This window comes from Ipomoea nil, unplaced genomic scaffold (assembly GCF_001879475.1).
Source record: "Ipomoea nil cultivar Tokyo-kokei standard unplaced genomic scaffold, Asagao_1.1 scaffold3169, whole genome shotgun sequence".
Lineage (NCBI taxonomy): Eukaryota > Viridiplantae > Streptophyta > Magnoliopsida > Solanales > Convolvulaceae > Ipomoea > Ipomoea nil.
Genome location: NW_017619597.1, coordinates 165,608 through 193,206, shown reverse-complemented (window position 1 = coordinate 193,206; position 27,599 = coordinate 165,608). Strand labels below are relative to the sequence as shown.

The 27,599-nt window shown below is 35.0% G+C and overlaps 4 protein-coding genes across 7 annotated transcripts; 1 reads left to right on the top strand and 3 right to left on the bottom strand.

Moving 5' to 3' along the window:
• Positions 1 to 416: 416 nt before the first annotated feature.
• On the bottom strand, positions 417 to 4,940 carry LOC109167603. 3 transcript variants are annotated; one of them, XR_002051879.1, is made up of 4 exons: positions 4,523 to 4,939; positions 2,632 to 2,869; positions 745 to 939; positions 417 to 624 (listed from the first exon to the last, which is right to left on the bottom strand). XR_002051879.1 is itself a non-coding variant. In XM_019316646.1 (4 exons), exons 1-3 carry the CDS (start codon positions 4,811 to 4,813, stop codon positions 797 to 799), a joined length of 672 nt encoding a protein of 223 aa, XP_019172191.1. In that variant the 5' UTR covers positions 4,814 to 4,940; the 3' UTR covers positions 417 to 516; positions 789 to 796. The 3 variants fall into 3 exon arrangements, 2 of the variants coding, with proteins under 2 accessions (XP_019172191.1, XP_019172192.1); XM_019316646.1 differs by having other exon boundaries at positions 417 to 516; positions 789 to 939; positions 4,523 to 4,940; XM_019316647.1 differs by having other exon boundaries at positions 417 to 522; positions 795 to 939; positions 4,523 to 4,940.
• Positions 4,941 to 6,495: 1,555 nt separating this feature from the next.
• On the bottom strand, positions 6,496 to 10,426 carry LOC109167500 (CBL-interacting serine/threonine-protein kinase 7-like). The gene is made up of 2 exons (XM_019316522.1): positions 10,232 to 10,426; positions 6,496 to 7,500 (listed from the first exon to the last, which is right to left on the bottom strand). The coding sequence occupies exons 1-2, from the start codon at positions 10,424 to 10,426 to the stop codon at positions 6,556 to 6,558; spliced, it is 1,140 nt and encodes a 379-aa protein (XP_019172067.1). The 3' UTR covers positions 6,496 to 6,555.
• Positions 10,120 to 17,962, top strand: LOC109167602 (pre-mRNA-splicing factor 38B). 2 transcript variants are annotated; one of them, XM_019316644.1, is made up of 5 exons: positions 10,121 to 10,465; positions 11,739 to 12,148; positions 13,061 to 13,141; positions 13,572 to 13,643; positions 16,823 to 17,962. In XM_019316644.1, the coding sequence occupies exons 2-5, from the start codon at positions 11,858 to 11,860 to the stop codon at positions 17,648 to 17,650; spliced, it is 1,272 nt and encodes a 423-aa protein (XP_019172189.1). In that variant the 5' UTR covers positions 10,121 to 10,465; positions 11,739 to 11,857; the 3' UTR covers positions 17,651 to 17,962. The 2 variants fall into 2 exon arrangements, with proteins under 2 accessions (XP_019172190.1, XP_019172189.1); XM_019316645.1 differs by lacking the exon at positions 13,572 to 13,643 and having other exon boundaries at positions 10,120 to 10,465.
• A 283-nt stretch (positions 17,963 to 18,245) lies between these two features.
• On the bottom strand, positions 18,246 to 23,281 carry LOC109167601 (transmembrane 9 superfamily member 3). The gene is made up of 7 exons (XM_019316643.1): positions 22,991 to 23,281; positions 21,092 to 21,132; positions 20,362 to 20,947; positions 20,140 to 20,277; positions 19,858 to 20,014; positions 18,992 to 19,476; positions 18,246 to 18,732 (listed from the first exon to the last, which is right to left on the bottom strand). Exons 1-7 carry the CDS (start codon positions 23,152 to 23,154, stop codon positions 18,513 to 18,515), a joined length of 1,791 nt encoding a protein of 596 aa, XP_019172188.1. The 5' UTR covers positions 23,155 to 23,281; the 3' UTR covers positions 18,246 to 18,512.
• Between the last annotated feature and the right edge of the window lie 4,318 nt (positions 23,282 to 27,599).

Here is a 27,599-nt window from a genome sequence, read left to right as displayed (position 1 = left end):
CTAACCACTCTCTAGATCTCTGGAAATCCCAAGCCAAGATCTTTCCCTTGATCAAACCCTTTACTCCATCCATGCCCGTAAAACTAGTTCATAACATAAGATACAATTACTAATTTGTTTCAATACAAAATTTATACTCTTAAGGTGCATAATTTCATAACACAAAACACAAAAACTCACAACAGAAAGACACATCACATGCACCAGAATCTACAGTGCACTCTAGACCCTAGTCCATGGATGGTATAAGGATTGGTCATTTGGAAACTTGATATGCATTTATAAATTTTATTTTACACATAATATAGTTCACAAAAACATGCTATCCAAAAGCTAGATGTTAGTACAGCTGCTGTCACCATCCTAGTACCAAACCAAAACATGTTACATTCATTTGCAAAGCTTTACTGCTTCACTTGGAAACACACAATAGATAACACCATAGATCCAATGAAGCAGGCAAGCAATACACTGCCTCCAGATTTTATTGAAAACACAAGAATATAACTACTAAGTCGTTTTCATCTCAACTTCTCCAAAAAGTACCTCTACGAACTACCAACTTAAATTGCCTGGAAAATGGATGATATGCTCTATACACAACATCTGCCACCAAATATAAGGCAAGTGAGCCTCAAGTTCGATGCAATATGTATCCTGCAATTTTGCATAGCGATGTCCATGAATACTATGGATGTAGATATATATATATATACCGCTCTTCATGCTAATATTTGAAATAACCACAGTGCATGCTGACATCTCCATCTGATACTTTTTACATCAACCCTTCAGCTTAATCATATGATTGATTCATGTGGTGTTGCTGAGTGGAGGAACGAGATGAAAATGCTGATGCTGTTGTGCTCAAGGAACTCTTTGCAAGATAGATGCTCTTCTTTGTTAGAAGCCCCACAGCAAACAAGAATCCAATCAAGCCTGGGCAAAAACTGAGTTTTCAATTCCGTATTCATGCACTAGATATTATACACTACAAGAAAAAAATGTCAAAATGCACGTATAATTGCATGCATAATAATTAATACACAATACTTGATCCTTGGTTTCATATTCAAAGATGTAAGCAACGGGATTTGTTGATTGCAGAACACAACGATATGGTGCACCAGCCAAGAATCAAATTCAGTCAAAGTTCTAACACCCAGAAATCATGCCTAACAAACACTAAGGAGCCCGATCCACAAGCTAGGCTACATGGTGGTTCCAGTTTTGAACGGTGTTTATATCATCAAACCATCATGCAAAAACACAGTACAGAAACTGGATGTCCATAAAGAATGTTTGATGGGAAGTTAACATTTAATTTCAGGTAGAGTATAAACATGAAAGATCATTAGGCGTTGGAGGTTAACAGAATAGAATGCATAAGTATTTACTTTGTCAAACTACCTATAACACCTATGAGTTAATTGCTAGGCTGTCACATAGCTCCAAACATAAAAAGCAAAGAACGAATGATCCTACACCAATGCAGGGATTGATGTAATGGAAACTAAAAGGAAGGTAAGGAATGACTAAAATGCAAAAGCAAAATTCAGTTATAAAAGTTTCCCTGTTTATGTTTCGCTGTATCAAGTAACTCATTAATGCTAGCTCCTAAAGACAGCATTCTCTTGCAAAGATTTTTCCTTCTTTCATTTGGATGTTATCCCACTCTCATTTACCTTATATCAGTACAGCTGTATATATACATAAAATTTATGATTATTTTGTGATCTCTCAGCAGAAACTAGCATCATAAACAGAAGAAAGGAATTTGACCAAAATGCTCTACTCTTTCTTTAGCATAGTCTTTTTTTAATATAAATCCAAATGAATGAGTTTATGTTTTGATATGTAGAATATTATTAAGCAATGGATTATTGCCATAATGCTTTGAAAACGTCTTCTCAATGTGAAACCTAATCAACAAATGAAAAGATATGCAGAGCTGAGAATCAACTTTTTGATTTACTTGTGAATCCTGTACTCTTGTGCTTATTAAAAGTGATTAAATTTTGGAAATGTATGCATGGTTATCCAGTATTGACTTAATCTGGATGCATAAATGACCCTTATAAACCAGAGATTCAAGCTTCACATACTCCATATAAGATATAAGAGATCCAAATCAAACCTCAAAAGTAATCAGTAATCTATAGGCTTATTAAAAATCAGTGAAGTGATTATAGTTTAGGGGATGCACACGTGGTTTTCCAATATTGACTTAATCCGGACACATAAATTGCCTGTAAAAACCACAAATTTGAGTATCACCTACTCCACATGAGATACCAGACAATCAAATCAAACTTCAAGGTAATTTGTAGTTTGATGTAATTTGAGTTTTATCTATATGATCAAGAGATATAAATCTTGAATAAAGCTCTAATTTGAGGTAATCTCAGAAGAAGATTAAATCCCAAAGCACAAATGCAGAACATCAGAAGTAGAAAAAGCAAAAAGATGGAAGTAAAGGAATCAAATCTATAGATGACTTGGAGCCAGTGGGAGAGAACCTTACAACTGCAAAGGACAACACATAAAATGCTGAAGCACAGTAATATAAAAAATAAAATTAAAAAAAAAAAAAAAAAAAAAAAAATCAGAGGAAGTACTATATTTGTTTACCTGCAACTATGGAAGCAGTAATAATTGCTGAAATTGTTGCAGTTGAAATGACTAATATAGCTGCAAATAGTGCCCCAAGGTAAATGGCTATCAAACAGGCAAACAAAAGAACCAAGAACCCCCCTGCTACCACTAAAGAGATGACCAGAGATATCACTATTGCATTGACAGTTGCCGCAACAAAGAAAATCATAAAAATTAGTAATCCTGTCAACGAAAAAAGGCCAATTGTCCCAACCTGCAACCAAAATTGATTCCAAGAAACAGGTTAAATGAAAGACAACTAGGATTTGGATTGGTACCGGACAGTAATTGCTACAGGTATACCAGTAGTCCCAAAACAGCTTAGCAATGACAAAAATTCGAACTTCACCTAAGTAACAGACTGAACCAACAAGATACAGTAGATGCTAATGACACTAGAAACTCTCTACTTGAAAACAAATCTATTAGTACCATCTAGGGTCCTCCGAGTATAATGGTTTTGCCACGTTTAGTCCTAAACTTTCAAATTCACCAATGACCATCCGTGGTCTTTCAACTTTCAAATTGTTACCATCTGTAGTCCAAGTGAACCACTCATGGTCCTTCAACTATCAAATTTTAACCAGCCATGATCCTCTTACAGGAGGACCACAGGTGGTTAAATTTTAAAAATTGAAAGACCATGGGTGGTTAACTTGGACCACGGATGGTAACAATTTGAAAGTCGAAGGACCACTCGTGGTTAATCTGAAAGTTTACGGGGAGGACCTCATATGGCATTAACTCTAGGCTCACATTATCCAGTATTATCCTTGGTGCAACAAGATTTATTAGAAGCTAATGTGCTCCACTACCAGATACTCCTCTCAAAAAATGGCCTTTCAAGACAATAAAAAGATACCAAAAGACATTGTGAATTTGATGTTAGGTTTTTCTTATTCTATTATTTGATTTATTTCATATAAAAAAACAAATTAATATAGATTTAACAGAAGGTAAAGATTACCACATACCCTCCTAAACCTGCAAAGAGCCTTAAAATCAACATCATAATGGGCTAAATTTATTCTTTTTTTTTTTTTTTGCCTCTCGTTGTGGAGTTTAGAAAGTCTCCTAAAAGAATATTACAGTAAACTTTTTCTAACACAATCTAATAACACATGGTAACTTGGTAAGGACCATTGTTTAGGTGCAAGCTCACACAACTTTAAGAAACAGCATAATTCATTATAGCTCTAAGCTTCTAACATGCAAACATACTAGCATAAACAGAACAGTGACGGCCAACAGATGGTTATGAGCATTTTTGGAGATATATGTAATAAAATGTAATGGCACTACTATGATTTTAAAATAGTCCAAAATAATAAAAATAATAATAAAGCAAAACAGCAAGCATACTCCAGAATGTCAAATTTTAGTTGGTACTTATTCAATCTTTCCAACTAATAGCTCAACTGAAATGAGATCACTGTGCCAGACAGCATAAAGCCCTGAACTTGCTCTTCATTTTTGCAGATGTAACCCAATATTGCTTTTCTTACTAGTTCAAGATGGAGGAAAAATTTATGTGTAGCAATTTATCAGCAGGAAAAATAAGCTCAACCGCAATAAAGATGCCACACCAGACTTGCACTATAAATTGCAACGTTTCCTCTCAAGAGCCTGTATAGAAGTACTGGCACTTGCCTAAAACCGAGAAATTCATATTCCCATGTATACATATATATAAACTACTTCGCTACAAATCTACAGTAATAAAATTATAGAAATATAGTTAATGCAATGTATATGACATCCTAGAGGGCAGTAGCTGCCTGCTTTAATGTAAAATAGTTTACTCTGTTAAATTCCATGAGGTTCAAAGTAAAATAAAGAAGTGAACTTTTTTCTCCAATACACTCACAGAAAGAAGGAGGAGGGCACGGAAAGGACTTCCCCGGCGAGTCCAGGCGTAAATATTACGAGCAGTGTTCTGAGAAGCTTCGCAGAGCAAGGGGGCATACTCGGAGAGTGCAATCTTGACCCGGTGTTGAAATGTACCGGGTGTGTCCGGCCCGGGGAACAAAACCGCCGAAATCAAACGGGTCAGGACAGCGGAAAGAGTGATTTCCTTTGCGTGAAGCCCTCCCTGTCTAGGATTGCAGGAATTGGAGTCTTCACTTTCGCCAACCATCTCCTCTGCGTCCTCGGCCATTTCACGGAGTCATCAGGATTATACAAGTATACCGTAATGTGGCGTTCTGGATGGTAATCACGTTAATCGATTGATTGCATTAGTTGAATACTTGAATCTTGAGGTGGGAGGTGGTCAATGCTCACTGGTCAGTGGTCGGCTGGGAGCATCCGAGCATCTCAATTTTTTAGAAAGAATTATATTTTTGGTCATACGACTATTGTGTATTTTTAATTGCCGTCAATGAGTTTAAAAACTGTTAATTTAACACTATAATCCGTTTAGTTCACAAAATAGGTTAAGAATAACATAGTATTCGCATTAATAGGCCTATTTTTGTTTGGCAAACATTTATATTTCTAAAATTAATATTTTTGATAATAGCCTAATCTCCCAAGTAAGGTAATAGTTATTACATGGCCCCCCGATATTAACTTATTATTGAGTCATCAGGAATAAATTTTTTATTTTATTTTCTAGTTTACAATTTTATTTAACCTAAACATTATACGTTATCTTTCTTTCGTCTTCTCTGTTTTTGCGATTCCTTTCGCCATTTGCATTAAATTGAAGCCTCAAATAAAAATATTCTTCTCAATTTTATTTTTTACAAATTAATTATTCATATATTTAATTATATAAATATATAAATAAATAAATCAATATATATATATATATATAATATACACTATTGCGGCTGCGTCACCGTCCGCACTGCAACAGTATATATGTAATATATATTATTGTTGCGACGGTACCAAGTCGCTGCCGTAGCAGTGTGTGTGTGTGTATATATATATATATATATATATATATATATATATATATATATATATATATATATTACTGTTGCGGCTGCGGCACAGTGCCGCACCACAAAAGTATATATATTACATATATATGTGTAATACAATTATCAACGAAACGTTATAATACAATTCTTAAAGTTTATTCATTTAGCGAACCAAACGACATAATACAATTCCTATTCTATTCTTCACCTATTCCATTTCCTATGGAATAATATTCCTATTTCATCCAAATTGATTCCGTGAACCAAACGGGCATTATTAATTTTTTATTGATTTTAGTCTCTCCGACCAATTTGTCACTAAAAATTTGTAATTAACTTATTATGAGTGTGTTAGTTCAAACATTATAATCGAAATTGTAATGAGAATCAAACATAAGGAGGAGGAGGATAATAATAACACGTCAAATAGACCATCGAACTTGTAAGATTCGTACAATTAGACCTTCAAACAAAAAAGTGTACAGTTAAGCCATTTAAAATTAAAAATAGAGTTAATACCCAAAATAGTCCCTCGACTATGTCGTAATTACCAATTTGGTCCTCGACTATCATTCTTACCCAATTAAGTCCTCAACTATACAATTTTTACCCAATTTAGTCCTTTGTCAATTTGACTGTTTGTTGACTGTCAAAAGTGGAAATAGTTTTTTCCATTTTTGGTCCCTCGACTTCACTTGTGGTGACAAATGGGATTCACGACTTTTATTCCGGACATAATAGGTGCTCAACTTCAATTTTTTTTTCACATTTGGTCCCATCCGACCAAGAATCCGGCCAACCCACCGGAATTAGACTCAACCCTTGTTATGTTAAGGGTATTCTAGTAATTTCTAACCCATGTAAAATAATTAAATATAAGATTTATTCTGTATATACACCTCATTCTCGCCTGGTAGAAGCTCGGCGACAATCACCGGCGTTGTCTGGTTCAAGATTCATGGTTGTATTGTTATACTAGCATGAAACAAGATATTTCTTTGAACCCAACTCTCAACTCCTCCCACTGTGTGTCCTCGAATTCCATTTCTCCATTGACGACCTTCATCTCAACCAGCCATAGCTCCGGCGCCACTTGAAGAATTTCCACCATTAACGTTACTCTTGCTTTTACCAGTCTGATTCCCCCTCCGTTTCCCCTCTCCACCCTATACCCTGCTTCACTCCCGATCTTCTTTACCTTCTCCTCAACCTCTCCTACCTCGGAATTTGTGGTGAATCTCATTTCTTTCTTGTTCAATCCCGCCTGGAATAGCCCTGATAGATCCAACCCGGGAGACATTGAAATGATATCGAATGCGTTCATTTTGGTTAAGTGTTTGCAATCTTTGTCGAACTCTTGGTTCCCAAATTGATGTTCGTCTGTCAAATCTATCACTGATGATGACTTCTTGAACCACGGGAGCTTCATCAGTTCCTCGATGGACATTCTGGTTACCGGATTGGGATCGAGCAGCCGGAAAATTATGCTCCGGGTGGGCTTTGTGATCCAATCCGGGAACTGAAACGCGCGGCTTCGTATTGCACGGTACATGTTTGATATATTGCTGTCGTCGAATGGGAGGTACCCTGCGAGGAAGGCGAAGAGGATGACGCCGCAAGACCACGCGTCGGCCTTGGCGCCGTCGTAGCCTTTTCTGATCATCACCTCCGGGGCGGTGTAGGCCGGAGTACCACACGCGGTGTGGAGGAGGCCGTTTCGGATCTGCTCCGGCAGCGCGGAGAGGCCGAAATCGGAGATCTTGAGCTTGCCGTCCTTGTCGAGGAGGAGGTTCTGGGGCTTGATGTCACGGTGGGTGACGCCGTTCTGGTGGCAGAAGTGGAGGGCGAAGACGAGCTGGTGAAAATAATACCTCGCCGTGCGAAGAAATATCTTCCTTCTTCGCACACCTTCGAACTGAACAGAGATAGGCGAGAATGAGGTGTATATATAGAATAAATCTTATATTTAATTATTTTACATGGGTTAGAAATGACTAGAATACCCTTAACATAACAAGGGTTGAGTCTAATTCCGGTGGGTTGGCCGGGTTCTTGGTCGGATGGGACCAAATGTGGAAAAAAAATTGAAGTTGAGCACCTATTATGTCCGGAATAAAAGTCGTGAATCCCATTTGTCACCACAAGTGAAGTCGAGGGACCAAAAGTGGAAAAAACTCAAAGTGGAAATAAAGTTGTAGTTTTACAAGTTTTCTCCTTCCTCCTCATTTAGCAGTGCCAAACCATGTAGCAATAAGCTCCGGTTGGATTCTAAACCTGTCAGTATCTAAGTAGTGGTTATGCATCGGATAGCCCATGAATTTGATTTCCAACGATTTTTTGACGATCGAAATCTTTTCGGAGTGTATTGCTGCATGGTTTGGCGCTGCTAAATGGAGAGGAAGGAGAAATCTTGTAAAATTATAATTTTATCCCGACTTTTGACAGTCAACAAACAGTCAAATTAATACAGATGACTAAATTGGGTAAGAATTGTATAGTTGAGGACTAAATTGGGTAAGAATTGTATAGTTGAGGACTTAATTGAGTAAAAGTTACATAGTTGAGGACTTAATTGGGTAAGAATGGTAGTTGATGACCAAATTGGTAATTATGGCATAGTCGAGGGACCATTTTGGGTATTAACTCTTAAAAATATGTACAATTAGCATTATTTGTTGGTAAGTAACAAGTTGCCGGTAAACTTTTGATTTAACATGCCACATAAAAAAATAAAATAATCTTTTCTTTAATTATTTAACAAATATAATATAATACTTATTTTTATAATTTTTTTTAAAAAAAACACATAGCCACCTCCCTGCGACCTCTCCCGTCTAGTTGACAGGGAGGCGGCACCTCCTTTGTCAATGTTAATGGAGGAGGCAGGCTTCTCCACCGACGCTGACGGGGGAAGTGTCTTCCTCTTATGTAGATGGAGGAGGTAAACCCCTCCTCCATCTACGAACGGAAGAAGGGGGTTAAAAAAATATGGGGTCCAGGACAAAAGGGACATCCATGGCTGTTTTCCCTTCGTTCATCTGAAAGGAAGACGTCTGCCTCCCCTTTATTTAGATCAGATAAAGAAGGAGATAGCTATAGCTGCCTCCTCCTAAAAGTTTTTTTTTTTTTTTTAATATTTGTTAAAATAGTAACTAAAATAAGATTTTATATGTAATTTATGTTATTGTGATTTAAATATTAACATTTTAAAATTAATTAATTATATTAAATGTTAAGTTATCAGTTTAACCTAGAGTAATATGTAAAAAATGATAATTGCATATTTTTGTAGATTTAATTTTCTAATTGTACTTTTTTGTTGTTGATAATTTAATTCTAATTTTTTTTTTTGTTTAATAGTTCAATCTTGCACAAACTATACTGGCTTGTTTGATATAAGTACTGTTTGGTAAATGACTATTAGTTGTTAGTTTGGGTTAATTAGAGAACATAACTAGTTGATAATATTTGCTGATTGAAAAAAATATTTGATAAATTATATACTAGTTGATAGATATTTGGTATAATTTTTTTTTTTTTTATCAAATAGCTAATTAAAAAATTATTTTTAACAGTTTTTTGAATTTTAGTATTTTAGAATTACAAAAAACTAATTAATCAAATATTTATATTAATTTTTTAACAAAATTAAACCATTAATGACACGTTTGGCTCGCGGAATAGGTCTGAAATGGCATAGCATTCCCAGTAATAGACTTATTTCTTTGTTTGGTAAACATTTTTATTCCCAGGAACAATCAACATTTTTATTCCCAGGAACATTGTTCCTGGGAATGGCACATTCCCTTTATAGGGGGAATAATTATTAATAGGGTTCCCCTGGTATTAACCTATTCATGAGTTCTCTGGAATATATTTTATATTTTACCCTTTCTCTTTGTCTTTGCATCTCTTTCAACGCTTCGGATTCTTTCTCCAAACAGTCACCCAGGATGGACAGGAAACCATGGCCAAGTCGAGACTACCGCCACCTACCCCTCCTCCAACCTTTAGGTCCTTTATGCAGTGGCTGGGACGCCGACAACGCCAAGCATTCTAGTAATTACTACTTTTAATTGCAACAAAAAAAAGATGTAAATCCTCGTGAAATTTCTACGTTCCAATCAAACATGTATTCTATTCATGAATATACCAATATATAATTAAAAAATGTTAATTGAATGTGTATTATGACTTTCAACTTCATTTCTTAGTTTTTCCAAAAAAAAAAATTCACTTATTAGACGATTATATTGTACATTCTGTAATTTGTCAAAGATACAAAGTAGTTGCTATATTTGCTTAAATATGTATTAGTGTCGAAAAATAATTTATAAAGTCTATTTATTCAGCGAATCAAACACTAGAATACAATTCATATTCTATTCCTTACTATTCCGTTCCCTATGAAATAATATTGTTATTCCCTCTAAAATTATTTCGTGAACCAAACATACTGGAATAGTGATCAAATAAACTTTTTTCAAATAATATTATCTGACTGAAGGACGAACAGAGCGAAGACGAACAAATCCCTAATTTCTAAATTAGACGGAGTAAATTCCTAAATCTGATTTATTACGACGAACAGAGTGAAGACGAACACCGCTCGGCGCCTCGCATGTTCAGCGACCAACGGACCTCGCCTGCTCGCCTCCAATCGAACACAGCTCATGACCAGAGATCCAAATCCCATCTCCAAATCGCCGGTCAGTTGATCCAAAATTCCATCTCCAAATCCCTAATCTTCTCGTCACCGGACCAGAGACCAGAGACCAGTCCTCCATCTCCTGCTTCGCCTGCTGCCAGCTGCCCTGCTCCGCCGCCTTCGCTCCTCGCATGCTCCTAGCGACGAACGGTCTCCTCTACTGTGGACGAAGGTACTCCTCCGGTCTCCTCTCCTTGTTGGTCTCGGTTGAAATTTTCGTCGAGTCTTGAAATTTTCTGATTGCTGGTTGAACCTTGATTTTTCTGTCTTCAAGTTTGGAAATTTTCTGCCGAACTTGATTATCGATTTTTGATTCTCGATTTCTGATTGCTTGAGTGTTGAAGAAGACTGGAAATTCACGGCCACAGCCGTGTCTAGGCTGTGTCGAACACTGCATTAATTTTTTGACATGGCTTTGTTTCATAATTATTGCTAACATAGCCCATGTCTAGGATGTGTGGAACACTGCATTAATTTTAAGACATGGCTTTGTTTCATAATTATTGCTAACATAGCCCGTGTCTAGGCTGTGTCGAACACTGCATTAATTTTTAGACATGGCTTTGTTTCATAATTATTGCTAACATAGCCGAGGTTGGTGTATGGGAGTATATGCTTGCGTGCTGTTATTTGTATCTTTATGAGAATTATGAGTGGTGAATTTGTCTTGCCAGTAATCCAGTATGCTAGTTTGCTTTTCATGATTGAGTTATGATTCTCTGTCAGGGAACTAAGTATATTAGCTGTATAGTGTTCTGAATTATTTTCTGGTTAAGTTTCTTGTATTCCATTGTTGTTGTGTTTGATGAAACATATACTGAGATTTTGAATGTGGTTTGAACCTATTTAATTAGACCATGAAAATGACTGTTAGTTATGAAATTTGTGTGTTTTGAATGGAACATGGTGCGCTTTTCAGCTTATATTGTTTATCTTGACAAAATCCCTAAGAGCTATTTGGCATGTTCTCTTGCAGTCAGGATTGAATGGATGTTTGTGCTAGAAAACTATGAATTGTTGGGAATTGGGATTTCTAAACTGAACCGAAACCGAACTATAATGTTAAACCGATAGGTTTCTTTTTTATTTTATTTTATTTTATTTATTATTTATTATTTATTATTATTTATTTATTTATTTAACCGAACAAACCAAAACCGAAAAAATCCAAACCGAATACCGAAACGCCCACCCCTAAGAAAAACATTCAAGGCAGTTTTAAAAATAAAACTACTTTCATGTTTTGTTTCTATGGGAAAGAAATAAACCTTATACGGGTTAGATGTTATATACTGTCTTTATGTGCACCTAAATAAGCAGCTTACCAAGTCTTGGTAATAACTGTAATATATGTTACCTTTTTTTTGAATATGCAATATATGCTACTTGGTTAGACTTAATTGTATAATTGATTGATTTTGTGATCTTAATTGCATTTACTGCAGGTAGCTTTTGGTTTGGAAATCAAGTCCTGCTGACAATTTTCTGATTGTTGGCTGTCAAAGAGGCAAAGTTTATTGAATTTTATGCTTGATTGACTAGTGGTGTGGGTATTTTATGAGATATGGCTGAGATTCGGAGTTCTGGGAAGCCAATTGATCAATTGTTGGAGAAGGTTCTCTCTATGAACATTCTTTCTTCTGATTACTTTAGAGACCTTTTGCGTCTGAAGACATATCATGAAGTGATTGATGAAATCTATAATCAAGTTGACCATGTTGAGCCATGGATGACTGGCAACTGTCGGGGTCCTTCAACAGCATTCTGCCTTCTGTACAAGTTTTTTACTATGAAACTTACTGTCAAACAAATGCATGGCCTTTTGAAGCACCCTGATTCACCATATATCAGAGCTGTGAGTAGTCTCATGCTATCAACATGTTTGCATTTTCACTTTTTAGTGGTTATTTCTATTGTTAGTCATAGCCTTCTAGTTTGCATGAAGGACTATGAGACTATCGCTAGCAAAGTCTTTTGCATCATCAATCTTCATAGGGGTAAATGCTCAGTAAAATTTTAATATGCAGTTCATCTTAACTTGTGGCCTTATTAAAAGGCGCTAGGCTCTCATCAGGCTGTGTGGATGGGCGCCTAGTTGCTGCGGGCGCATAGGTTCCTTAATAATTTTTTTATTGCATTTGATAAAAAATAAAAATAAAGCATTAAAGCCTAAGCCTAGCCCAAAACTTAAAAGTTTAGCTCAAGCCCAAACTCTTCAAAGACTAAAAATCTAACCCTAATTTCAAGTCCCATAATTTCATATTTCCACCGACGAAGCACTACCATCTCTCTTCAACTTTAGCAATGTCGATGAGTAGATGACTTCCAAGCAGCGATAGCGAGCTGCGACCATGGGTTTGACGCATGAAGGAAATACAACCATCCGACAAGGTGAGGGGCTTTGCGAAGGCGATGGGTTAGGTGACGAACTACGACTATGATGGCCAACCGAGTGATGGGTGACTACAAGGGTGTGAACTCCACTGAAGGCACTGGCGACACACAGGAAAAATGGCCGATTTGTCCGACTAGTCGGATGGCCACCTACATCAGAATATGCATCGGCCTAGTAGTGTGGTAGTGCCTATGCGGCCACGTAGGCCAATTTTTGCAACACTGCTTTATTATAGAATTTTTAGACTTTCTTTAACATGTGGAATTTTATTTGGCACATCAATAAGGATGGGTTTCTCTGTTGCCACATGCACATTTTACATTACTGAGAAGCTTGAGGAAGGATCTGATATGAGAATTTTTCCTTCTCTAGGTGGGTTTCCTATACTTGAGATATCTTGCAGATCCAAAGACAATATGGAGTTGGTATGAGCCGTATCTTAAAGATGATGAGGTATGAACAATGGGTTTCCTTCCATCTCCTTCTGAAATTGATTGTTTTCTAACAATGTCATGTAGAGGAGAAATCACTTTCATATTTTAAATATGACTGAAAAATTTACATCTTAGCGCACACATAAGAGGATGAGCTTTTAGTTGTTTCAATTAAATATGAAGGTCTAGGAGTAGGAAGGTTTCCCAGGATGTCTGGCTCCATCTTTTATAATTGCATCCTACTTATGATTATACTGCCCATTTTATTTACTTAATATTCTTCTTTTGCTTCACTATTGGTTTTACTGCATAAGTGGTTGTGTCACTTCATCTTCACTTTTAAAGAATGCAATATAGGATCCTTCTAATGTGTTTATTACATATGTTTATCATGCAGCACTTGCTTCCCATTTAAGCTCTAACCTTTTCTTCTTTCCCCCTATTTGCAGGAATTCTCTCCTGGATCTAGTGGTAGAATGACAACCATGGGTGTATATGTGCGTGACTTGCTCCTAGGACAGGTCAGGTGCCAAATCATTTATCTGATAATGTACTTTGTTGTGTTTGTTGGTTTTTAAAATTCTTCACTCTCATACTGCTTCTTCAATTTCAGTATGTTAACAAGCTTACACATTCATTTTTTCCATTATCTTGCCTTTGAGACACATTTATGTCTCTCTTCCTGTGTACTTCTATATGACATCTGAGTTCAATACTTCTTGATAGGTTCTATATATTATTGGCAAATAGGATTTTATTTTTTTAGTGGTGCAGTGAAAAGTTTATGCCCCATGTTGCAGGGAAATTTTCAAGAATATGCATATACAGAAATTTTTTCCCCAAAATGTGCATGTTTTCAAACCTAGACAAAAAATGTGCAAAGTGCATTTGTTAATTGGATAGATTCATTTACCTTATGTGCTTATCTTTTTCTTCTCCTTTTTAATTTTTTTAATTTAATTTCTCCAAAACTAATTTTGTGAAATTATAATAAACACATTACTTTCATGCATGTATACCAATTTTCTCAATGAAAAATATATCGCTTAATTTATTTCTTTTAAATAAAGCATAAACAAAAGCAGTTTTTTTCCTTTTTGTTCCAGCCCATCACTACTGACATAGTTTTGTTTATATTTAGGGAAGTTGCGTTAATGGAATGCTTTTTTAAAAAGAAATATTGCTAAATAAAATGCATTTCTCTTAAAAGGCAAGCTCTTCCTTTGTTTTCCATTTTATATTGAAAGAGTAAAAGCATGCATGTGATATTATGGAAATTTAGTTGGGTGAGATCTTCTGCATCTCCCTCTAGGAAACCCAAAACGTACTATACAAATGATAATCACACCCAAATTGAAGCGGTGACAAAAAAAATTTTCATGCTTTGTGAATTCCACGTGTTTGTATTCATCATTAAATGGTCGGAGAGTTGTCGTTTTCAACATCTTGTCACCAGTTTCCTCAATTATTTCAAAAATTAAAGTGGAAAATACAGTCCTACCACCTCACAGCTATGAGCTATGCCACCATTTTGATATATATATATATATATATATATATATATACACACACACACACACACACTAGTATTTTTTATGCGCGATGCGCAAAAAATAGGTGCCCAATATTAATACATTATATTAAAATTTTAAATTTATTTAAATTTTAGATATTTAAATTATTCTAAATAATAATAATAATAATGTAAATCATTTTTATAAATTTGATATTTATATTTATGTAATAGTTAACATATAACTCAAATATTTAATATGTATATATTATTATTAATGAAGAAGATAAGAAAATATATGGTGGATGCATGTGCATGGTAACAATAGTGGAAAAGATAACGGAAGTTATAACGGTAGGGGTGGTTTGTCCAAAATATTTTAATGTACAACCTTTATAGCATAATGTAAAAAAAAAAAACTTAACGGAAAAAACGGACATAAATCAGGGGTATAACTTTCATTCACACTTATTGTTTATATTTAGGGAAGTTGCGTTAATGGAATGCTTTTTTAAAAAGAAATATTCCTAAATAAAATGCATTTCTCTTAAAAGGCAAGCTCTTCCTTTGTTTTCCATTTTATATTGAAAGAGTAAAAGTATGCATGTGATATTATGGAAATTTAGTTGGGTGAGATCTTCTGCATCTCCCTCTAGGAAACCCAAAACTTACTATACAAATGATAATCACACCCAACTTAATTTGTGCATACTAAAATTTGCCCCTACATTCCTTTTTCCAGTTCTTTGGCTGATTCAATTAACGTTATGAGTTTTAATACTCTGTATTTTAATCTTCCATTCATTGTTAAAAGTTAAACCATTCAACGAAGATTTGGAGCCTACCTGATATTTTTAGAATAGTTCATTCTTTCTTGCAGTGTGAAAATATATTAGTGAATGATGAATAAACTTTGATTGAAAATAAAATGTAATTACTAAAGACAATTACTGATTTCAATTAAATTAACTATAGAGTCTAGACAATTTGTTTGTATCTAAATGCAAGGATCTGCATGTGTCCATGTAATTTCCTTAACAAAAAAAAAAAAAGCAATTGAGAGTATGAAATGGAATGCTTTATCATAAGGTTGAATGAAATTGTTAAATTGATTTATCTAGGTAATGGCAAATTGAAGATGATTGGTTAGTTCCTTTTGTCCTGCTTATGCAGTGACATTTCCCGACATTAGTGATTGAATTCTGTTGAAGGAATTTTTTCATGTTAAGATGAGAATTGATTTTGCTAGGTAATGGCAAATTGAAGATGTTTGGTACTCTGGTTAGGCTTTTGTCCTCATGTGGGGGCATTTCAAATATTACTGGTAGATTTCTATACAAGGAAGCTGCTAATTTCATGTCAAGATTAATCTCCTGTGCATGTAATTTTATCAATGTTTTTCAGCATGGCTCAGACAAAGCTTAACCTGTTTATATGCAGATTCTATATCTTCCCATTAGCAGAGTTAACAGTAAACACTACTATTCATTACTTCTAATAAGATCGAATTTTTTATGTTGACCACTTTAAGAAAAATTACTGTTTGCCTATATGATGAGCTTTTCAGTCATCTGAATATCTGATGAGGAATGGTAAGAGTTAGTTAATGCAACTCTTCTTAGATGTTCATTTGTTAGTTTTAATGGTGTTCATTGTGGATTTCTCATAAATTTTGTGTCTGAATAATGGAAGCAACCTTTTGTCTTGGTAAGAGTTCTCTAGTTCTTAGTTCTCATTTCTTCTCATCCTCCATTGCAATTGTGATTTTTTAATGAAGGCACACCTTCCTAAAATGATAAATTTTCATTGACTGACTTTATCCCAAATCTTGAGGTTGCTAAAGACATTCATTTTCTCTACAGAAAGCTTCTATTGTAATTTTTTCAATTTTTGAACTATCAAGTTGCCATGGAAATGAGGGAAGAGCATGTGGCTACTTGCAGCACTGGCCTCTCAATCTTCAATTTGACTAGTAAAACTTATCTAGTGTATATTTTTTTTTTACTATTGTACTTGAATGTTTTGCAATTAAAATTTTTACTCATGATTAATTTGAACTTTGACACATAACATGGAGTATTACAATGTTCTTTGATATGTTTGTGATTTCATTTTCTCTATATATGTATGTACTGCTATTTAATCTGACATTGATACAAGCACTAAACATTTTGTGCTTGATTGCAGTACTACTTCGATACACTATTACCTCGTATCCCAGTTCCTGTAATGCGTACTGTTGTATCCAATCTTGAGAACATGAAGCTTCCTACTAAGCCTTCTGGATCAACTGGGGATTCTACTCGAGGGTCTGAAGAAACTGCACGCCGGCCACCTTCTGTGAAAGCTTCCCTCTCTGTCTCGTTTGGTCAGCGCGCACCTCATCGTGCATCAACAAGAGATTCATCTCCTATCCGTCGTACCTTGACATCATCTCCTTATGACAGGAACGGTGATGATGCAAAGCGGTCTCCCAGCTATCGTCGTAGTCAAAGCCGTGACATACCTGACAGAGACAGGGATAAAGACCTGGACCGTGAGAGAGACCGACAGCATGATAGGGATAGGGATAGGGATCGCGACCGAGACAGGGAGAGGGGTAGGGATCGGGATAGAGAGAGGAGGTATGATTATGATAGAGAGCGGGATAGGGAGAGAGGTAGAAGGCATGATTATGATAGAGAACGGGAAAGGGATCGAGACAGAAGATATGGGGATTATGACAGAAGGGGGTCCAGGGAAAGTAGAAGGGATCATCATGAGAGGAGTCGGAGCCGAAGTAGAAGTAGAAGTAAGAGTCAGAGCATGCATGAGCGAGGTGGAAGTCTTGATCATCGGCGGAGTCCTCCAGCACAAGATGGAAGCAAAGAGAAGACATCTGTTTCTAGCAACCTGGCTAAACTTAAAGATCTCTATGGTGACTTGGGTAGCAGCCAGAAGGAAGACACAAGCAATAACAGGAGGGACAGTGGTATGGAGGAGGTTATCCGACTCGGTGGCTCTACTTGGAGGTAGAGTAGAACCACCCCCACCCTCATGCAAGTTTTATGTTGAGCAGCTGCTTGCTACCTGTTGTCATTTGGCATAGCATCAGTAGCAGCATGTATTATTAGACAACAAAGATACCATTTTCTTCCCTGTTATTTTCATTGGATATTTACAGTTAGTTCCCCACTTGATGGGGGAAGAAACATAATTGTTTGTCTAATTTTCCAACTTCTATTGATCAACTGTGAGATGGGTTGTACCTTAATACTCCTCCGTATCAACTACCAAACATTAGCTAGCTTATTTGAGTAATGGACCCAATTTTTATTTTATATTTCCCATTTCCCATGCATTATTTGTGTTATTTTCGTAGCTAAGTAGAGCAGATTGTTTTCCATTTTAGTGTGGATACTTTATTTAGCATAATGTGATGATTGATAACAGGCAGAATTTTGAAGGGAGTATATAATGCTTCGTTAGCACAAAAGATGATTTTGAAAATGTAAAAATGGATTTATCGTCATACAATAATAATACATAATAGTCGGCCGGCCGGGAGAATTGGCAAAGAACTAGTGGTTATGGAAAAGCAATAGAAAGAATATTATAACGAACAAGAAAGTGGCTATAGTAATTAAGCAAACATCCACGTGTTCCTCGTATATATTTGAATGTTGTCTCCATTCTGGATATTAGCAAAAACTAACACTATTAAGCTGTGATGTGCTGTAATCGCAAAATGAGAAAATAGGTGTTCTTTAGAGTGCCATATCAAAATAATACAAACTTCCTCTCAAAAAAATACTACATTCTAAAATGGTCTCCTCTTCCTAGTAGATACCCAATTGCCCTAACAAAGCATGGCCGTGTTACTCACCCAATCAACTTATTACTCACATTTGATTGAGCGGTAAATATGACGGACGAAAAACAGGGCTGCTCGGAAACCAACAGTCCCAAGCATTAGGAAGAAACCATAGCAGATGCAGGCCATGTACCCAAAGAAGAACGAGGTTTGCATGAAGCCTGACATATCTGAACGTGCATAGTAGTAGTACAAGCAGTACCCGTATATGAATAGCCCAGTTGATCCACCACAAAGGAAAGATCTAATCACCAGCAGAAGAAGAAGAAGAAAAACAAACATATGTATTAGTACTTCAATCAAAAAGTGAAACTAGAAATTAAAAACTAACAACGGGACCAGACAAATACTGAAAAGTAATCAAAACATCATTCCAGGGAAGTAGTTACTACTGAATATAATTCCTTCAAACATTATATATGAAGATTAAAAAGTTATCACATGCAATGAGAATTAATAAGAATCCTTAGGAGATGATCATTACAAATAAAAGTACAACTTACCTCCACCACCATTCATGGTCTTCAGCAGCAAGTTGAAAGTATGTCAATGCCACAGTAATAAAAGCAGTAACAATCAGCAAAATAATGAAGACTATAAATAAGATGCTGTAGATTGTGTATATCCTGTGACCCCAAACACTGGCAAATATATAGTATAGCTCAATATATATGGCACTGAAAGGCAAAAATCCAGCCATTGCCATCTGAGGAAGGGCTCCACGGTACCAAGGTAATGGTGGGATTTCTCTTGGGTATTTAGTCGTACGGCAAGGAGCTTGAAACTCAGCCTTGCTATTCTTTCCAGCAATCCCTCCCAACACCAGCAATGGTGATGTAACAAGAGCCCATATTAAAAAGATAACCACAATGGTACCAAAGGGCAGCGCTGCTGTGGCACTGTAAGCAATGGCTACAGTGTTCAAGAAACAGAACGTGAGAAACAGTGGTCCACAAAACAATGCTCCAGTTAATAACAAGTTCCTCACCTGTAATATAAATAAAAGATTTTCATTAGTATATTGCATTTATTTCAAATTAACTGTTTGCACAAAAGCAGCAATTGAAGGAACAGATATCCACATCATTATTTATATGAGATAATCATATTAGTGATTGAACAAGATTGTCCTATTATCTTAGGTGGAGATGTCAGTTACTGCCACAGCAAAAAAGAATTACAGAACACTAATTAGTCACTATAGTTGTACATGGAGATGCACTTACTATATCCTGGTAAGCTAAAAATTTAGAATCACTCAATGAGCAACCTAATGAATAAAAAGCATAGAGTTCATGTATTAAACAAATTCTGGAGATTTTTCTTTAAAAGTATATAAGGTAAAAAACTAAAGCCATTGAAAACAGACCCAGTTTGTTCCTTCTAGTTGGCAATAAAAAGAGGAAGCAGTATAGCCAGCAATCCCTGATGTGAGAGCATATATGACGACCAAGGCAGTGAACAACGCTCCCCGATTATAAGGATAGAATACACCAACCAGTGCCAGAATGAAAATAAAGATTGCCCTGTAAATGGGAAGGGTGGGGGGCCAAAAATAACATGAATATGACAAAAAGTTCATTTGACAATTTTAAAGGGAGAAGCTATTGGATTACTCCAATTTATGAGGAGAGGTCCAAGGTATACTTACAGGGTAAATAACTGAGTACCAGAACCCAGGGCTGCAGCCAGCAAAGATTTGTACTTCGGATACCTGAAAACATCACCATGGATGTATTTCCACCCTGTTTCTTCTTGGTCATCAGCAGCTTCCTCATCATGAGCATACCTTTACAGTATAAGTAATAAGTTCATCATCAGTAAAAGGGTGAGAATAAGTTGGCAAATAAAAAAATCAATAAAGGATGCCTACTTCACAAAATCATTCTTAAGGACCCGCATAAGAATAGTAGCCAGAAAACCAGTCAGGAGGAGAACCGTCACACAGGAATTGATTATTGAAAACCAATGAATTTCCAAGTGGTGTGGCAATGATGAAGACTGCGAGTACTTCTCCATTCTCTTCTCAAAAGGAGTATTTGTTTCCTTCCATTTCACAGAATACATGAATTCTACGTCAACTTCTTTGTCCTCAGTGATGTCAACAAGGGCATTAGGATCAGTCCGTGCATTGATCTCAACCACACGATCATTGTTGTAAAAGATCTCAAAATGAAGATGTTTGAATAGGTAATATTTGAATTCGCTGGGGTCAGATTTTCCATCCTTATCAACCTTTCCAAGAAAACCCCAAATGGGAAGGTCATCATAGTACATTTGGAAGTAGTAATCCTTGGCAACAGCATCACGGAATTGTGCAACTTCTTTCTGTGACAGTGTCCTCTTGCAAATTATTTCCGAGTCCTTGTCATACATAAAGTCAAGCTTGTAAGGGGCACTGACCAAACGATCACCATTCAAGACTTCACCAAGGGCTTCCTTTTTCTCGTCCACATGCTCTGTCAAGAATGTCAATAAGTTCAGAATTAGAACAATATACCAAATTAATGACTTCAGAACTATAATAATATAACAAATTAATAAATTCTGAATTTTAACAATACAGCAACTTTGGAGAAGATAACGTCATCATGATTCCTAACCTGGAAGACAGAAGGGGAGATCAAAATAGCGGTATGTTTCACTGCATATCGAAAAAGAAAAACTCATGCAGTTAGTCATACATCACAACTACTTAAGTGCATGAACAGACACTAAAGCGCACACATCAATCCATTGAACACTAGTTCTGGCCTGACTCACAACTACATAAGTGCATGCAGAAAGACTGAAGTGCACACTTCAATCCAGTGAACACTAAGTTCTAGTTTAACAACACAATTTCTATATGTTTTGAGTTGCATGCTTGCAAGTAACCTATGCTCAATGTAGAAGTGCCTTATGGTTGTTGCCTTTGTGAAGATTGATATACCTTTTTTAACACCCTCTGTTTTCCCTTTTGATTTTATTAATTATTCATTATCCAGAAATAGTATTCCAATAAAACTCACTCAATCAGTCTTTGATTCCTAAAAGAAAACTAACATGCTCTTCACTAAAATTTTAGTTGACCATTTGACTTCAATAATTGATTATTAATTGTTTGGAAATAATATCCGAATATAACTCTTTGTTTATCCAAAACCAGCATTTTTATTTTGATTTAGAGAGGAATTTTATCGTGAAAAAAGATCAAACATTCTTGATTTGATATGACAGCCATAGTAGTCAAATAATATAGTCCATAAACTCAATATTATTGAGGAGCCACAAAATCAATACTCAGTATGTTATACATCAGTGTATTCATCATTCTTTTAAACAGCACTTCCATTACACATGAGTTGTAGATGCTAATTCCATCGCCTATAGTTCTTTTACAAAAGGTAGAATATAACCAAAGTTGATTCAAACTGGGCAATTAATCTAACATGGAAAAGAAGAAAAACTTCAAAGTTTTAAAAGACAACTTTAGTGTGACCAATTATGTCTGTCATAAAACTCAATCCCTGGCGCATGGAAAATGAACTAGAAGAATATTATTGTGCTGTGCACCTAGATTTAGAATACAGTATTCATTACATTCAGAGAATTTATTCTGTAACTTCCATCCCAACTAGAAGAACCTGAACTTTAAGAAGTAGAAACAATAGTTGGGAGCCCGGTCAATCCCTTCTCCCTTCTTTTTATCTCAAATATTCAGTGCATTCTTTTTAAGCCACACCTCTATCTTTGGCACTATATCCTAAACCCTCCAAAGATCTAACTGTAGCTTATCCTTGTCCATGGCATGAGACAAATTCACTCAACCAGATGCTAAACAAAGTGGACCATCGCAAATTCAGATTCCAACTAAAGCTAACAATTTGTCCTTTTACTTGTCCGAGAAAAGTATATTGGTCCCAAATTTTAATATAGATACCTCAACTGAAAGCTAAGGAATTTCACAAATCACAACACTGAAAATTGACGGAAAACTCAAAAGCACAATATATCTCATTCATTTTCACATCTACCTACAATCACAGCAAACATGATTACCTAATTACGAAGATTTTCAAATATAATTCAGCTGAACAGTATGAATAAGCTTTGCGTGTGTTTTAAAGACAAAAGTGGACCACTTCCAAACACCTAAATGTGGCTTATCCTTGTCGGTGGCAGCAAGAGGGAGGACACAATTTCACTCATCCGGATTACAAACAAAGTAGACCACTCGCATATTCAGATCCCAGCAGAATGCTAACAATTTTTCCTTCTAATTATCCCAGCAAAGTAGATTAGTCCTAAATTAATCTAAACACCTCTACTGAGAGCTAAGAAATTGCATGAAATCATAAGTGTGAGTGACATTGACCGACAACCTCAACAGCACAAAACTCCTCGCTCATTTCGACATCCACCGACAACCACATGAGCATGATTAGGCTAATTATGAACAGAACTTGCAAATTTAATTCGACCTAACAGCATGAATAGGCTAAGGATGAAGATTTAATTACCTCGGGTTGTGGAATGGCCCGACCTTGTTGGCGTAGAGAGGGACAGCATCTCCGGCCTTGTACTTGTGATCCGATGCATCCGATCTCGCCGGCGTCGCACAGCACGCTACGAATACAAAGACGACGCACCACGCCACCGTCCTCTTCTCCTCCATTTTTGCCATTCTTTTTTTTTTTTTTTTTTTTAGAGAGAGAGTAGATCTCGATCTCCCTCAGCAATGGTGAAGGCGGGGAGCAAACTTCGAGAGCCTGAAATGCAAATATCAGACTTTGTAGACGAAGGACGAAGATTTCACTATTGGAGTTTTTTGGGTTGTTCCTCACGCGCTATGTTTAGCGAGTGAGACACCTTCGACACGGACGTGGGAACGGACTCGCATGGAGTGGAATGCGACTTCGCACCTTGGTCCTTGGAAACTGGAAACAACCACAGCTAAATCTATAGACTATAGTTTTATACGGAGTTTTTTTATAATACAAATTAATAAAATCACATTTTGTATGCATTTAGCTCTAATACTAAATTGAATAATATTTTTATTTGCTCATAACTACTTTCTTAACCGATTGAAATACAAAAAGTCAATATTGTCCTACTGAAACTCGAATTCATAACCTTCCAATTAAAAGAATCACTTAATGTCACTAGACCACAAGATCATTGACTGAAAATCATATTAAAAATACAAAGGGAAAATGACACCTTTTTTTTCCTTGAGTTATATACTTATAGCATTTTTTCTCGTGAGTTATTGATGTATCCACATTTGTCCTCTAAGTTATGTTAAAAGTTGTGGTTTCCCACCTTTATTATTAAATAGACAATTTTATCCTTTAAAATAAGTATTTTTATTTATTTTTTTCTCCAACAAATTATTGCATATATGTAGGGATGAGTACGGTTCGATTCGAACCTAACTGGACACTGTAACAATCGAACCGAAATAGTAGGGACAGACTTTGTTACGATTTAGAATTGAAATAAAATAAAATAATTGTTGAATTTAGACTATTTTAAAAATAATAAATAGAATTTAAAATAAATAAAATTGAATCGACAGTTCAAAATCGAAACTGGAACCAAACTGAACTGATTTATCATTTACCAATAGTATAGTGTTTGGTCATTTTCACATTTATTCTAATTCCACATATAAGTAGATATGACTGCGGTTCGGTTCCGGTTCATAGTTTTGGAAAATGATAAATCGTAACGGGAACCTTTTAGGAATGTTCCAGTTTTGGTTTGAATCGCCGGTTTGGTTTCAGTTCACGGTTCTTAGGAATGATAAATCGAAATGGGAACCATTTAGGAATGTTCCAGTTTCGGTTTGGACCGCCAGTTCAAATTTTATTTATTTTTGTAAATTCTATTTTTTATTTTTAAAATAGTATAAATTCAACTATTATTTTATTTTATTGTTAACCAAAATTGTCCATACTATTTCGGTTCGGTTGCTACAGTGTGCGGTTAGGTTCGAACCGAACCGTGGTCATCCATACATATAAGCAATCATTTGTTGAAGAAGAAAAATAAATGAAATACTTATTTTTAATGGGGGGAAATCGTCACTTTTAAGATAACTTAGGGGGACAAATGTGGATACATGAATAACTCTGGGAAAAAAAGTGTTATAAGCATATAACTCATGGAGAAAAAGTGTCATTTTTCTCAAAATACAATTATATCAATTTTATATTGAGTTAATTCCCAAAATGGTCATCCGACTATGGCCTTTTCTTAAATTGGTTCTTTGACTTTTAATTACACCCAAAGTGGTCCTCCAACTATTGAATTTTAAGCCAAAATGGTCATCCGTTATCTTTGGCGTGAATTAAGTGTTAAAATTAAGAGTAAAACGGGTAATTCAGGTTTCCCACTCCAATTTAATGAATTTGCGACTCATTTTCAGCAACATGTGCACATTTTTTCTTTAAATTATGTTATTGCTCTCATCAATTTGTGATCAAAATGTGGGATAATCAACTAGAAGGTCAAAATAGTTCATCTTCAATTTCATCTACAAACTTCCCAAGGCAAAGATTTCACTATATATTTGGTCGACGACTTTGTCTTCGGCTGCGGCCTGGGATGAAATATTTGCCTTGGGAAACTTTTCAAATTTCGCTATATATGAACATCTCCATAGTAAAATTTTTGTCTTGGGAAGTTTGTAGATGTGAACTATTAACTATTTTGGCCTTTTAGTAGATTATTCACAATTTGATCGCAAATTGAGGAGATAAAAAACCTAATTTGAAGAAAACATGTGCATGTTGTTGAAAAGGAGTCGCAGATTCATTAAATTGGAGTGAAAAACCTTAATTACCCGTTATACTCTTTATTTCAACACCTACTTTACGCCGAAGATAACAGTTGGAGGACCACTTTGGGTGCAATTTAAAGTCAAGTAATCAATTTAAGAAAATGCTATAGTCGGAAGATCATTTTGGAAATTATATTAGTATTCTTTATGTTTATGTCAAAAAATAATCGCATTCATCAAAACATAATCTATATATGCCACCTTGATGACTAATTAGGTGCTATTACAACTTCATGTTAATTATAAATACAAATTACACACATATCTTATAACTCATAGATTAAAATTTCAAGTTTTTAAAAATTAAAATTTTAAATGTTTATATGTCAAATTTTCATTGGTCAATAATATTTTTAATTTTTTAGAATTTTAAAATAAATATTGTCCGTCTGTAATAATACTCAACTTTATATTTTTATGTCCATTATATTAGTAGTATATTAATGATTTGCTAATCTAAACCTTTTTTTAATCAAACATATAATATATATGGTAGATTACAAATTTGGGGCAAAGTGAAGGACTTGGTAGCAAATATAAAAAGTGTTGGTAGTTACTTCTTCTCCTCACATTGCAGCTGTCGAGTTTCGAACTTTGTTCTTTTGTCTCAAATACTACCTACTAAATTAATAAGTTAAGCCTGTGCAGGCAATATGATGTTGATAGTCACTTGTTGGAGGTGTTGGTGGATGAAATAGTAATTTAACTAAATGTGCATCGGGAAATCTAGATTGCTTAGATGGTACTTAAATGCGACATCAATAATCTTTGATTATTGTACTAATGTTTTGGTAAGACATATGCCTAATGCATGGAAGATGATGGAGACCACATGATGAAGGGGTACGGTATTCATGGCTTTTTCGTTGGTTCTAACCAAAACACAAAAATGCATGTTAAAATGAAATTGTTTTATAAATGTTATGACATGTAGAGTAAAGAAATAATGAACATTAGTTGAAGAGTTTTAAATTCTTAACTCGAAATTAATATTGTCACAAGTTTAATATTATTTTAATGGATAATAACATGGGCGGATTCATAATTTTTTTGACAAAGGCGAAGTTCAAATAAATTAAAAATTGTTCATGACAGAATATCAAACATCAATAATTCAATATTTTAGTTCGAATACAAAATACATTATAAATTACAATACAATATTTATGATAAACTATACAATAGTCAAATGTGGAGCCATGAATATACTTGAATGAGGTGAGATTTTAAAGCATTATGATTTATGAAATGCTATAAACTTATTTATGACAAATACGAAATATAAGTAAATTAGATAAAATAATTTGAATAGAAAAAAACTTATAAACCATATATCATCTCTTTGATATAATGATATTATTATATTCATAAACCTTTTAAATTTTCTGCATTTCGCAGCAAAAATTAGGGCCTACTTTCTTATTTATTTATTATTATTATTATTGTTGTTGTTGTTGTTGTTGAACATGAGATAAAATTATAGAGGTGTAGAAAAATAGTGAAAGAATTGTAAATATAATAATGTGATAGTATTATATGATTTACTTTTGAAAATGATTTACAAGGATAAATATTGTCTAAGGTTGCATATGTGCACCATAATTGCTTAGGTTTTGTTACCAATTCTACCTAACAATCTAACATACTACCACAAGCTCTTAACTTGAGCGATCAGTCTTGAACACCTATCAACTGCTCTCATTTTAAAAAAATGTTATGTGTACTCTTATTTTCTATTCTCAACTTGTACTCTCACACACAAAATCTTAATATAAATACTTGTATTGAGATCCATATCACAAAATAATTTATCAAAACCCAACACATCAGAAAGTACAATTTAAGGAGTAAAATTTAGAAACACATATAGTATAACCCGTCATTTTATTACTATAATAGCAAGTTGAAATGACAAGTGCCTAGCAAGTTGGGTTATAAAAAGGACCGAGCTAGCGTGGTGGGCACTTTATTATTGAACCCTTGCTACCATATATTCCATTAATTACATATTGAAATAAGAGCCTCTTGATACCTAGGTTTGAGTGGTCAATCCATCTAGTACAATTCATATAGCATTCATATTAGTAGATGCCCAATTTCTTCTCGTTTGTTTATTAGTGTCTCCTTCCACACGGTCAACTTCATCATCACGAGGCATTCTCAATAGTAAAAATTTTAGATCGATTTTTTTGAGGTATCAACTATAAGAGAGAATATAAAAAAAAAAAAAGAAAAGAAAAAATGAAAAAAAAAAACCAATAAAATAAATTTGAAAAAAAAAA